The 13938-nt window shown below is 43.9% G+C and overlaps 1 protein-coding gene across 1 annotated transcript in view; it reads right to left on the bottom strand.

The window, feature by feature from the left end:
• The window catches only part of syne2b (spectrin repeat containing, nuclear envelope 2b), a 108940-nt gene that overhangs the window by 39352 nt on the left and 55650 nt on the right, over positions 1-13938 (bottom strand). The window contains exons 69-87 of the mRNA XM_041061260.1: positions 13027-13182; positions 12629-12769; positions 12272-12448; positions 11595-11732; positions 11216-11401; positions 10941-11054; positions 10694-10846; positions 10487-10603; positions 10184-10321; positions 9388-9522; positions 8653-8730; positions 7684-7851; positions 4259-4318; positions 3861-4091; positions 1861-2091; positions 1642-1764; positions 1243-1358; positions 487-598; positions 100-234 (exon numbers count right to left, since the gene is read on the bottom strand). Of these exons, the coding sequence (XP_040917194.1) occupies positions 100-234; positions 487-598; positions 1243-1358; positions 1642-1764; positions 1861-2091; positions 3861-4091; positions 4259-4318; positions 7684-7851; positions 8653-8730; positions 9388-9522; positions 10184-10321; positions 10487-10603; positions 10694-10846; positions 10941-11054; positions 11216-11401; positions 11595-11732; positions 12272-12448; positions 12629-12769; positions 13027-13182 (2709 nt within the window). The remainder of the gene's footprint in view (positions 1-99; positions 235-486; positions 599-1242; positions 1359-1641; positions 1765-1860; positions 2092-3860; positions 4092-4258; positions 4319-7683; positions 7852-8652; positions 8731-9387; positions 9523-10183; positions 10322-10486; positions 10604-10693; positions 10847-10940; positions 11055-11215; positions 11402-11594; positions 11733-12271; positions 12449-12628; positions 12770-13026; positions 13183-13938) is intronic.

Below are 13938 nucleotides of genomic sequence, written 5' to 3'. Positions count from 1 at the left end.
CTGGTCCTGGGGCTGAAACCAGCAGCCCTCCAGAGGTCACATGTCACGACCTACATACTCTCTGATAAACAGTCATGATTATGATGATCGGCGCCTCACCTCACTCAGACGCTCTGCAGCTGCATCTCCCAGCTCCCTCAGATGGCTGATTAGGGTTCGAAGCTCTTTCAGGTTTTGTGTGCCAATCATACGTCCCGCTGTTCCATCACTACGCCTCAGAGATGAGTCTGTCACCTTCAGAGGGGGAGAGAGCCACTAATACAGAGGAGCAGACAAAAAGAGAGAAAACCACCGGAAGAAAAGTCGGAGCCGCACATAGCTCTTATCAAGCCCTGCAGGAGTTCCCATAACACCAAAGAGACAACAAAGTGCCTCCTGCTCAAAGAAGGTGATAATCAAGCGTAGCGAGAACACCAATTTTTCTTTTCTTTTTTGTATTTGAAAAGTGATAATCAAGCACTTCAGCTCTCATGATGAAGGCCTTACATCGGCGGGAGGAAGCAGCCAGCTCTGCTCCAAAGCCTGCAGCCGACTGTGAAGGTGATCCCACTTCTTCTGAACAGAGTCCTGCTCCACATCAGCCTCAGCAGGAGGCGACCTGAAGGGAGAGGATGAAAGCTGAAAATGAACACTTCATCTCACTTCATCTCTCTCTCTCTCTGTTTCTTTCTTTCTTTAAAATGTTGCACAGTTTATTAGGAACACCCCTACACCTGCTTATTCATGCTGTTATCCAATCAGCCAATCATGTGGCAGCAGTTTGATGCATTAAATCCTGCGGATACGGGTCAGGAGCTTCTGTTAATGTCGGTCAGCGTCTCCTGAGTTTAACTCAAAATGGAGCCAAAAACCATCCAGAGAAGCAGCAGCTCTGTGGATGGAAACACTGTTCTGATGAGAGAGGTCAGAGGTCAGAGGTCAGACTGGTTGGAGCTGACAGAAATGCCTGGTCTCCAGACCTGAATGCAGAAGAACCCCTTTGGGTTGTGGTAGAAGCAATAATTTCATCATGGAGCAGAATTTGAAGGGAAGGTTTCCAGCATGAGAGCAGAGGGAGGAAGCGCCTGGTATTAGGGTGGTGTTCCTAATAAAGTGCTCAGTGAGTGTGTGTGTAGACTGAGTGGCATTTTTCTAAATAAAATAAAACTAAAAACAAAGCAAAGCACATGCACATTATATAAACTTTACACATAATAACACGACAGAGTAGCCACTCTGTCGTGTTGTATTATTATCGTGTACCGTGCTGACGCCTGGCTGTGGTCCTCGGACTCCTGGCTGAAGAGTCGAGCTCTGCTGCCCTGCCGGGCGATGGCCTGAGTCAGTCCTCTCTGTTCAGTCAGCTCCTGCTCCAGCTCCTGCACAGCAAACAAACAACAACAACACGGTGCATGTTATATGTACAGATCAACGTCTTTACATATAAAGTTTTTGATTTGACCAGAAATGGTATCAATACAGCAAACTGAAAATCCGGATTAGAGCTTTGCTGGATGGATTCTTATGTTTTCAGGTTGATGCCTTTGAACCGAGTTGTTGGTTTTAGAATCTAAAAGCTTAAGTTCAGTTGAAAACTGTTTAATTCAGGATATTTAAAAGTGAACATCATGTGCTGATGCTGACTGCAGTCGCCTCCTGTACCTTCTGCTGCTGCAGGCTGCTCTGTCTGAGGAGTTTGTTTCTGGGCGAGGAGAAGAGCTCCTGAACACTGCTGCTGCGCTTCAGCTTCGACTCAAGGTGGCGCTCTGCCTGAGGCACTGACGTCTGAGGACAGAGATGAAAGAAGAGACACGGGAGGATCAGTCATTTAAACAAAGGAAAGCAGAAACTAGAAAGTGTTGTTTTATGTTTTTAATGTACCTGTTCCTGTGGCTCTCTGTGGGCGATCGTCCTCTCCTCTCCCTGTCTGTCCTGCAGCAGCTGCTGGAAGGAGACCAGATTGGCCTTAAGCAGCTCCAGTTTAGAGGAGAGCAACTCGGCCGCCTCCTGCTGGGATCCCACAGCTCCCAGTTCACCCTGCTGCTGTACGTCAGAAACCTGGCCGAGCGGTGACAGGCTCGCCACCTTCCGTTCGAGCTCCAGGAACATTTCCTGAACGTCAACACAGACACGATCATCATTTACTGCCTGAAGTGGAACAAGAAGTGTTAGAACTCTTCTGTTTCTTTCAATGTTTGTTTCCCCTGTAAGAAAATACAGTTACCACAAAAATGTATATGAATATGTTTACATAAAGACCTCGAGAAGACACACAGAATTATACAAAACAAAAACTAAACGTTTACATTTCATCTAACGCTTCCACTCCTTTCAGCTCTCTCTTTTTAGCACACTCCAGCCTTTATTTCGTTTTTTCGACTCCTTTTTCACATCTTAACAATCTCTTCATCCTCATTTCCTGCTCTTTTTTTTCATCTATTGTATCAAACACAACAGCTGAAACAGATTTAGATGATGAGGTCAGGCGTGAACAAAGCACCACAAAGGTTCATACGTGGTGTTAAAGTCAGATGTGGGTCATGAACAGGGAGTCTCTGTGATCAAGGCTCTTCAGGAGATTTGAATAGGAGACAGGATCTCATCAGCTGCTGTTTGTTTGCCCACAAAGCTCCATTCAAACGAGACATGTGCGTGTCGGACGTGTTTAACCTCTGAAACTTTAATGGAGGCTCGAGTTTCACTCCCGGGGTCAGCAGGGAGTGAATCCTGAGAGGAACGTACCTGCCACAGCTGTGCATGAAGACGTAATGTGCGAGTGAGGCCTGTGAGGACATGACTCTGCTGACTGAGTCTCGCAGGTCATCAGCACCAAAGATCCATAGAAGCTAAAATCCTTCATATTGGTTTTACTTGTATGACACTTGTAAATCTACTACAGTACTGAAACTTGTGCATCTGTTAACCCTGTTGGTGTCAGTCCACAGCACAACCTGCTGTAAACCATGAAAACACGCCTAATACATAAACACGACATGTTTACAGCCATGAGCGGTGACACTGTCGGCATCACTGTGTTATCAGCGCTGAGATAATAAAAGCAGGCAGGTAACTGACCTATGACTCTAATCTATAACGTCCAGACACACAGTCTGTGTGCGTCTCTGCACACACATTCACACTCATGCAAACATGTCTTTCAGTGGCTCAGCATTCCCAGATTCCAGATGTGTCTGAGGTTCTTACTTCATCTGGGAGGGAAATTTGAATCTCTGAGCTGCCAAAACATCCAGGCCTCATCACCGTTTCTTAACTTTGTCGATGTTGCAAGATCCGAAACAAGCGGCATGGATTTGGAAATGACTCCTGGGTCATAATTTGCTCTTGAAACCAGATTGTGCAACGTGAATGTTTGTAAAGTCACATGACCTGACCGGTGGCCTGTGATTGTTGTTATTATTAGCTGCTTGCTGCACACAGACGGAGGGGAAGCCTGATGATAACCTCAGACTGAAAAACTAGTTTAACTTCTCAGAGTTAAGACTCTGAATCAGTTTAAAGCTGAATGAAGCAGATGATGTGACCAAGCTCATGTTTATTCTTTGCAGACTTGCCTCTTATCTTTGGTCATTCCTTATTAATCCATACTGATGGATCATTTAACCAGTTCAGGCCTGCCGCTCGCCCTCTGCTGAGGGGTCACACAGGCCGTCAGTGAGTTAAAGGGTTGTTTCTTAGAACGAGCGTCCTGACCTGTAGCTTCACATCAGCAAACGTAGTAAATTTTAAACCTTGGACGACCAGTAAAGTGATAATAGTTTAAAAGCAGAGATTTAAATTTGTTTGAAAATGGCAGTTTTTTTTTTCCTTCTTCAACCTGTGAATTGTGGGAGTGGCTCTGTCCCCTGGTGGGTGTGGCTTACCTGGCAGGTGAGGAGCTGCTGCTCCACATTGTCTTGCATGGTCGATGAACTGGCAGCTCCGGTGGCTACCAGGCTCCCCTCGGCTTTCTGCAGCCACAGCTCCAGCTGGCTGACCCTCTCCAGGCAGACATGGAGAACACCTTCACTGGGGCAGGGCTCAGGCTGGAGCCCCCCAGGCCGAGGCTCCTCCGGTCCCTGGGACACAAACACAGCACACCTGTCTGAGCCTCCCTGTTCCAGGGTCACAGGTAGAGAGGGGAGGGAGGGAGGGAAGGAGGGAGGTTGAGAGCTGAACTGAGCAAACTGAAGCTTTAAGTTGAATCTACCTGAACAGGTTTCTGCCCAAATACTGATCAAACAAATAAATAACAAATAATTATGAGGCGTAATCCTACAACCTTTCCCCTGCCTGGCTCTCTCTCTCTCTCTCTCTCTCTCTCTCTCTGTCTCTCGCTCTCAGTCTCTCCTCTCTTTCTCTCGCTCTCAGCTCCACCCACCTGTGGCAGAAACCACTTCCTGGAGTGGTGGCCGGGCTCCAGTGACAGGGAGAGAGAATGACAGAGAAAGAAAAGAGGCCTCAGGCTGCAGGGGTGGAGCTGGGACAGAGGGTGAGCTGAGTAAGCACTACACACAGAATACAAACACTCCTACTTCCTCATGAGACTGTTACTGCACTTTGTAGATGTCACTCATCTGACAACTTAATCTATCAGAGCTTCGTGTGTTTCACTGTTATTTTCCTTTACATCTCATCTTCATTAGACTTTTTAACCCCTGCGTCCTTTTTCAGAGTGAATTATTTTGAGCATGTGCAGTGCAAAGTTAAAAAAAAAAAAAAAGAAAAGAAATAGCTGGTTTCCTTCATGACTGAGTGCTCTGCATACAGTTGCCAAGAAACTGCTGAGGGTTTGATGCAGCCTTAACAGGAGGTGAACACCAAGAGTCAACAAACCTGCTTTAAATGTCAGGATTAATCACTTGACTCAGCCATTCACCGGGCTTTGGTGTCAATAAGTCTGATGTGAATGTGAGGAGCCTCATTTTTGTCAGGGAAGAATATTTTTGAGAGAAGGTGGTTTCAGATTAGTGCACTCGTTTTATACTGAGGATGCTTATTTTTTAGTATCTTCTACCTTTAAATGATTTAAATTGTTCCTTTTAATGAGTCATTTGTGTGTTTGAAAGACATCTCCCGTCTCTGTTTTATAAAGAAGAAAGAAAAATGACAAAACGTGTTGTTTAACAGCCAAAACCATTAGTATATCAGTGTGTTCTGAAACTGTATTAAATGCATGTAATCTATTGTAAGTGTTTGAGAGACAAGAACATGTGGAATGAGGGAATTAGTTTAGTAATTTTACAGCAGAATTTAGTAATTCAAGGCCAGAAATTATTAGTTTACCAGGAGTCATATTTTGAAAATATGCTCCCCATGCTGCCCCGTGGGCTCAGTGTGAATGTAAATGCATCTCAGAATAAAAATGCATTGAAAGGATAAATGCACATGAAACCAATACAGCACTGAGAGGCTGGGAGTGAGCAAACTCAAAACCGGTGCAACCTGCACATCAAACTGCACGACTGCGTCAGGTCAAGCATAAAATACATCAGCTCGTAAACCAACAGCTAGATGGTTATTTTGTGCCTGGACATTACTGGATGGTTCTCTCATAGCATCATGCTGAAACCAGGGCTGCAGCAGGATGCAGGCCCTCGGCGTGGCCCTGATGCTGGGGTCTGAATGTGGAGGTGGGGGAGGCTCTGAGGCCTCTGTTTGCTCTGCTGATGTTAAACGGAGTTAGAAGGTGTGTGTCTGTGTGTGTGTGTGTGTGTGTGTGTGCATCTGTGTGGTGGTTATGGTTGGGTTTTTTTTTCTGGAGAAGATTTTAGCAGGACTCCTCCACATGCTGACAGAACCAGACTTTGGGGCCACATACCACTGTCCACCTCACAAGGGGTACATGAGCTGCTTTGTGAGTGTGTTTTGGGCAGTTATGGGTGGTGTGTGTAGGTGTGTGTGTGTCCCTCCGACCCTGCACGAGCTCCTGACACAGAAAAAGAGAGAGACGGAGGAGTAGATCACTGTTGTGGGTTTATTTGTATTTGTGCTCTTGTTTGGAGTTGGAGACAGGATGGACAGACAAAAGTGGAACAATGTACAAGTACAGCACATGCCGTTTAATGTAAGACGTCTCAGTGCTGCTGCTTTCAGGTGAAAACCTCCGGTCTCAGAAAACGGCAGCTTCTTAGGTTTTGTTGCTTTTCTTAGGTTTGTTTTTAACGATTTGCTGGATTCATAAATGGGCCTTAAAAAATCATGAATACGAGGAAGTGACATCATTTTCTGATTGTTTGAGAACATTTGCTCTAATGAAAAACCGTAAAGGTAAATTTGGAGGTTTTCACCTGCCAACAGCAGTGTGTTAATCAGTAATCATGTCAAACCAGTGCATTTTCATGGCCAACAGTCATTTTAAAAAAAGGTTGTTTCTGAAGTATAAAAGCTGTGTTGTAATAAAGAGGGAATCTTCTTCCACACACTCCTGCCGCCAGGCAGCGACCGAGCAATTAATCAAAGTAATAATTACTCCGTTAATCAATTAACTCTGTAAACAATTTATTATCATGTTCAGCTTATAGAAATACAAATGGCAGATGCGAATAAGCAAGCAAACAAGAGTTTACTTTACAGACTCTGCATTTGCTGGCAAATGAGCTCAGATAGTAAATGAAAAGGTTTAAATCACCATCATTCCCTGTATGATACATTATAAAACATGATTCACAAATACGTGTGTGAGCACACTTTGTTTCTGCCTTTTATAAAAACATTAACTCATCATAATTAAGGTTCATGCAAAAGCTTATTACAGACTGTTAAAATCCAACCACCCCTCATGCTAAATACCATCAACCTGCTTTCAGTTTTTGGTAAAATAGTAACCATCACCCTGACAACCACTTCCCTCTTCTGTGTCAAATAATGTGCTGTGTCATCTTGAACCGCTTCTCAGTGGCATTCACTTGTCACAGAGTCGGCAGAATTACTCTGAGGATGGGTGAGCTCTTAAATCCTTCATGTAAACATGCAAGTAAACTTAGAAAAAGTAGATCTTTGGCACAAAAGTAGATATTTTCCTATCGTCTACTTTATCTTTAACAATTCAGTACGTAACACTGATAAACAGTCCAAATTTCCTGAACTGAGGAGGCCAGCACCCGGAACTCTCTGCCATGTAAATGCACTGAGGTTTAATGTCAGACATTTCTAGAAGAACTAGAAAAGTTCTAGGTTTGGCACTAGAATAGGTCAGGAGTTCTCGACTTGGATCAGGAAGAATGAATGTTCTAAGCTAATTTCTAAACCTGGGTTCTAGAAAAACCCATGAGCCTTGCAGCTGGTTCAAACAAACCACAGAGAACTGGATTTGGTAAGAAAAGTTTCTAGAAGATGGAACTAGAATCAGTTGGAGCTCCAGGATTCATTCTAGAGGATTCTAGAGGAGACTTGACATCTAGACTTGATTGTAGAGGAAATTTAAGGCTGGATCTCTTATAAGTTGATAGATGTACAATAGGTTATAGGAGACACTAGTGTTCTAGGCTTGGTTCTTGGAAGGAATGGCAGGTCTGACTTTGATTCTAGAGAACACTGTGAGTCCTAAGGTGGGCTCCAGAAGAGGCTGGATGCTCCAGGATTGGTTTCAGAAAAGAAATAAGTATAAGGTCTGTGCTAGAAGAAGCTGTAGAATCTAGGCTTGTTTTGAGGAGGGTTTGGAGATGTGGAGAAAAAGTGAAAAGTTCAAGATAAATTCTAGATCTAGGAGACTACACATCTCTGTTGAGGCCCAGAGTTGGATTTGGAAACGTTTACGGTCGAGGTTGTGTTTACCATGCTCTCGGGCAGGGACTGAGTTCTGACTGTGCCCAGGGGTTTTGATAAAGCTTCAGATGAACTTGCTTCTGTGGTGTCAGTGGGGCCCTCAACATCCTGAAGAAACATGAGCAGGGTTAGAAGATCAGTCATGTCAGTCAGTTAAATCCACTGATCACTTTGAGTCTACACCACAAGATAAGGACTCACACAGTTATTGATCCACTCTGTTAAGAAATTTAAGGATGTTACATAAAGTTACAGACGTCTTGTTATGTTATCTTGTATAACTCCTGCTGTATTACAGTAGTATTACAGACAACTGATAAAACCCACCGAAATCCATAGCTGATTAACTGAAGATCTGAGTGATGAGGTTCTATATTTTTTTGTTGAACTTTCCTGCCCCGTCTGTGGCCCTCAGCCCCACGCTCGTTTGTCCTGACTGTATGGAAATTTATTGAATATCAACTTGTCCTATTAAAAGAGCTGAGAATGAATAATTTCAATGATTTCAGTAAGAGCCGGCACTTACGTTCAGCTGCTGCTGTATAACCCTGTTACTGCTAAAATTACATAATTTGAGCTAAAAATTACACACAAATTCTTTTGTGTCACAGATTTTTTATATACAAGTCTTTCTTCTCAACTAGGTCTTTTCTCTATTGTTAATGTTATGTTTATATTGAGATATGTTTATACTGTTTATACTGTTGTGTATTGTTGATGGAGTTGTGTGTTTATGCTGTTTATGTTTATACTATTTTTATTTATTTATCTTACTACTTTTGTTTACTGTAACACTGTGGGCCTAGGGAGCACTGCAAATTCAAAACCTGTGTATGACCTGTACATATGGTTTTGACAATAAAGTTGACTTTGAAGAGCCAGTGATGAGGTTTGACAGAGCTGAGTTACCTGTCCATGTCCTCCAGTCTGTTCAGTGCTTTGTCCAGTGGCAGCTTCAGTCTCTTCTGGTACAACCACCAGAGGTTCCTGATGCCAACAATGAAAAACTTTATAATAATCGATATAAACAATCAGATGAAAATGTTTAACGGCCGACAGAAAAATCAGTGTTGGTGCTTTTATTAGCGAACAGTTCATTCATCTACAGTGCTCACACAAATGACAAACCCTGTTTGACACTGCCCTCTAGAGGAAGAACAAAACCCACAAACAGATGTTCAGGGAGGTTGAAAAAGAAAAGGATGGGAACCTGTGGTGAGTGAGGAGATGTATTAAGGATCAGGAACCTGATGAGTAAGGAAATGGTAGCAGAGGTGAGGAGGGTGAAAGAACTCAGTGCCAACAGGGACGTGGAGAGCAAAGTGACCCAGGTCAAAGATTAGTCACATGGCTGTTTCTACTGGTTTAACAGGACAATTAGATTGCTGGGATTATGACATCAGGATGAGTCTCATGGTCTCAGGTGTCTCATCAATATAACAGAATTGATTTTTCAAATACTTTCCTTTAATTTGTTCTAGAAATCGTTACAGCATCCAGTGTGGTAAAGCTAAAAATTTAGCCCTCCCAGCTGAATTATAAGTAGCTGACCTTGGGTAACAAGCAACTCCGAAGGGGTAAAAGAGGACAGAGGATGAATATGAGATGAAAGGTTTTTCCACAGTAGCTCTCAACCGTCTTTACCTCTGGAGAAGTGCCCAGGAAAGCATCCCAGAGCCACCACAAAACACCTCCTCCACCTTCTTCCACTCTCTGCTCCTCACTGTCTCTTTTCTCTCCGGCTTCTTCAGCCTGGAGCACGCCTTGATGCTCCCGCTGCTGACACGGAATGTGCAGAGTCACATGGGGTGGGGGGGGGGAGTTGGTGGAGGTGGGGCTAGGGTCTGGGTCAAAAGTACGTCTGGGATACTGAGCTGCAAACTGACCAGTGTTTCTGCTGCTGCTGACAGTCACTGTTTGCTTTTGCACTAAAAGCAGCTGTAACGTGCTTTTTATTTAAAAATATTTAAAAAAAACATTTCTGCTAATTTTTATAAAATCTGGTGAGTTTTGATCTGAAAATTTCAATGTCCCAGCTCCTGCACTTTTAACAGTGTATATTGAACACATGCTCATAAAACATTTTCAACAGAAGAATTAGTACTAAGCATGCGGGGAAAACAAACAACAACTCTGGAATATTTTTCATCATTTGTTAATAATTTGTAAGAGTGGGTATGCATGCATGTTTGTTTTAATGTACCATAAGAAAGCAAACAACAACCACCTTTCAATATTCAAATATCAAATATTTGATATTCAAAACACAGGTTTTATAACCCAGTGATGTTAATTTAACATAGATGATGCAACAGTGGGCATGAACATGTGGCACACCAGTCATGATCTTTGTGTGTAAACACAGTGTTCATCAGCTCGGTTATTTCTATCAAACTCTTCAGAAAGAGGAGAGAGGACGACGCCCCCCTGGCTTCCTTACCTGAGCACTGTCAGGTGTCCAGGACTGTCTCTGCTCAGGTGAGGACCGCTCCACAGTCAGCAGTGTGGCTCCAGATCTCTTCAGTACATCCTCCTCAACATGGACAATTTTGATTTGGCCCTGTTCTGTGTCTTCCTTCTGAGAGCCAGCAAAAGTATGAAGTTGCCGTTTGTTTTCTACACACGCTGACTTTGGGGCTTTACATAATCATCAAAATCTCCTAAACCACTTTTAACCACTAAAACCAAAGAGTCACCTGATAACAAAGCACAGGGTACAGTCTGGACAGTGGACCAAACTAACCTTGGACTCCTCTGAAGTGGATTTCTGGAGCTTCGGCTGAGCGGCAGCCTGCTCGGCGGACAGAGCTTTGGCTTGGATCGGAGTCGAAGGCTGCTGAATGAACAGAGCAGGGACTTTCTACAGAGAGTAAAGCAAAAGGTTCAGTGAAGGAGAAGTGCAGGACGGACGGACTGACTGATGGATGGACGGACAGACTGACGGACTGACCTTCTCCAATTCCAGCAGCAGAGTCTGGAGCTGGTCCACTACACAAAAGACAGACAGGGTCTCTTCAGCCTTCTCTGGAAGACAAAGGCCTGGTTTACACTTCTGGATCTCAGCCACTGTTCTTCTCATGGACTGGATCCTTTGCTCAACCACCTTAGAAGAACATTCAGATGAAGGACATGATGACTGAAAACAATAATATAGATTTTTGACTTACAAAGTGGAGCGTTCCATTTCCTCATCTCACCTTAAGTCCTTCCTCTCTGGGGCTGGGGAAAGTTTCCGGAGACGATAATAAAGTCTTGATCTCAGCCACGTCGTTCTCCATCCGCCTGACCTCACTCTCAATGGCCTCCACCTCCTACAAATCAAATATATTTGGCCATTTACAAAACAGAAAAGTATGGGAGCAAAGGGATAAGCAAAAGATGTCTCAGTGAAGAGAGGCAGGCTAACATAAATATAATATCTCTTGAAGAGCTCAAAGGCGATAAAAATAAAAGAATAAGATCAAGGACTCACAGCAGCAGCGTGCTCCAGCTGAGACAGAGGAGCAGCGAAGCTGTCTTGAACACTGGCCACCTGCTGATCAGCTTCGACCAGCTGACTCTGGAGAGGTGCGACGTCGCAAACCTGCGACATTTCCTGCAGCACTGAACTGAAGCCCTGCAGAGTGGTCCGGATCTGCGCTGAGTCATTCAGCACCATCTGCATCACAAAAAAACGTGCTGACATTCAGTGTAGATCCATCACAAAGTATTCGATTCTCTTCAACCAATGCAAAATTACATTTACCACATCCTGCTGCAGAATGTGATGATTAATAAACTGAAGTGTCTGTAGAATTGAATGGCATATCATTGTAAAGAGTGCAGGACAGTGCAGTGTGGAGTGTACCCACCTGCAGAGTGTGAACATGGCTGCTCAGACATTTAGCGGTGGTGTAGGTGCAGGGGGTGGCGAGCCATGACTGAGCTTCAGCCATCCAGCTCTTAGAGCTGCTGATCATCTCCTGATGCTCCTGAAGCCACGTATGAATCTGACCAGAAACACACACGATGTTTACAAATAAAAACCTTTATCAGGTAACCAACCGACTCACTGTTGCATAGCCAACGACCATTACACAGACGTAAGGCTACACGGTACCTTGGGAGTTTCATCTGAAAACAGCACCTTCCAAAGATGTTAGAAATTACAACCCACAGCACATGGATGACACAACAAAGTGTTGTTGACTGTACACGTGAGGAAACAAAACGTTCTGTCGTCAGAGTTGCAAAACCTGTGAGGAGGGGATTATGGGTGTTTCCTAATGTTAAACGGTGTTGATGTTAAAGGTGTCGACGAGCACAGGAGCGAGACATAACATTAAATGTTTGCCTGTGGTGACGGAAAATAAATTGCATAAACATTCACAGTCATTATAGCCTTGTTGTTGTTTAACACCAAACAAATGTAGAAGCACAACAACCTGTAATTATGACTCAGAAATCATAAGCAGGGACTAAGACGAATAAGAAGCTCTAGAAGTTTCAGATGTGAGAGAGGACAGATGGGAGCTGAAGTCTTTGTGACCTTGCTGAGGAGGGTGGTCCTCTGCTCGGCCTGTTTGGCCAGCTGGGAGTGAAGCTGCTGGACCTCCACCAGTCTCTCTGTGAGGATCAGCGCCTCCTCAGGCTTCTCCAGGTCCTGCAGGTCCACCTCTAGTGCTGCCAGACAGGAGTGCCACACATCCAGCTCGTCCCATACACGCTGAGCACAGACACAAGCATATGTGAGGATTTACTGGTTATTTATTTATCTATCCATATATTACCTATTACATGATATATGACAACATAATTACATCACTAAGTCATGTCACCAGTTTTCTGTAAGAGAGGTGATTGGAGAATGTCAATGACACAGAGCCTCCTCCATGTCTCCACCCACCTTCTGAGTGACCTTTGCTTCAGTCACAGTTGGACTTCTCTGTTCCAGCCTCTTCTGAACTGACCTCAGGCCAGCCTGGATCTCAGACAGCTTTGCCCCCAGCCTGTGGACAGGACCACTCTTCTCCACGGCCTCTCCCACCTGATGGACCAACCAGGGACAAACACATCAACAATTACAGCGTTCTTGGTTTAAATTCTTAGTTTATTACATGCCACGTGTTATGAAGATTTTTTAGTAAGCCTAATGTAGAGACTTGTGTATATAGGGACCTTGTGCTATCCAGGATCTCTCCAGGGATCTGTGTTCTGTTCCCTGTTCTAAATAGAATTTCCCTTAAAGGCCCATAAATGCTTATCACCATGTATCAGTTGTGTTAAAACCAAACTCTTGTGTACCTTTACTTCCACTTGTTGCAGTGACTGCGTGACTTCCTGCAGTTGGCCTTCAATCTCGACTGGGACCAGTGTGTACATGTCAGAGTACTTTATTTTCAGGCTCTCCATGATGCGCTGCAGCAAGGCCTTCTGGGCATACAGCTGGCTGTGGACGTCCTGAAGCCACAGAGAGAACAGAGTCTTGTAAATAAACCTTATTTTCTGCAGTATTAATAAAAAAATCCCAACATTTACTGACTTTCTTTGTGACTCTTTAATGTAAAGTGCCACAAATCAACTTTGCATGACCGTTTCTCAAAACCCAGAAAAACACTTGTAAGCAGACTGTTAACAGTTAGTGACACATCGCTTTCCTACAAGCAACATCAGCAACACTTTTGTCAGGAGGGGTGTAATTCTTTTATGCAATTCCGTAATTTTTCAGTCAAATAGTGGAAATCTTGCAGTATTTTGGACCAAAAGGAGACAGACATCCATCTTCTCTCCATCTTTCTGCGAATAAACTGCTTGTAAGCTCCGAGTCTTTGTTAAGCAGTCAGCTCTCCCTCTCTCCCCTGTGCTGCTTTTATCAAACAGATCCTCCCTGTTAAAAGTCCTTCAGCTCCACAACAGTTAAACAGAGAGAACTTCACCTCAGGAAGAATCTACTTCACAATATCAACCTGCATTAAAAACAAAAATCTGTTAAAATGTGAGAGATAAGACAGAGGAGACTACCTTAGTCTGAATACGTCCGATGCTCTGCTGAAGAGGGAGGTGCATCTTGTTATCACTACGGGAAACTGAGCATGTTTTGTGTGTGTGTGTGAGTGTGTGAGTGAGTGAGTGATACAAAGGAAGGGAGAGGGTATAGGGAGATGGTTTCTTTTGCATGAGAGAGGGAAGCGGTGAGTGCAAAAGTGTGTGAGTGCA

This window comes from Toxotes jaculatrix, chromosome 17, assembly GCF_017976425.1.
Source record: "Toxotes jaculatrix isolate fToxJac2 chromosome 17, fToxJac2.pri, whole genome shotgun sequence".
Classification (NCBI taxonomy): domain Eukaryota; kingdom Metazoa; phylum Chordata; class Actinopteri; family Toxotidae; genus Toxotes; species Toxotes jaculatrix.
Note: the sequence above shows the minus strand (reverse complement) of the source record. Positions and strands in the feature narration are given on the sequence as shown.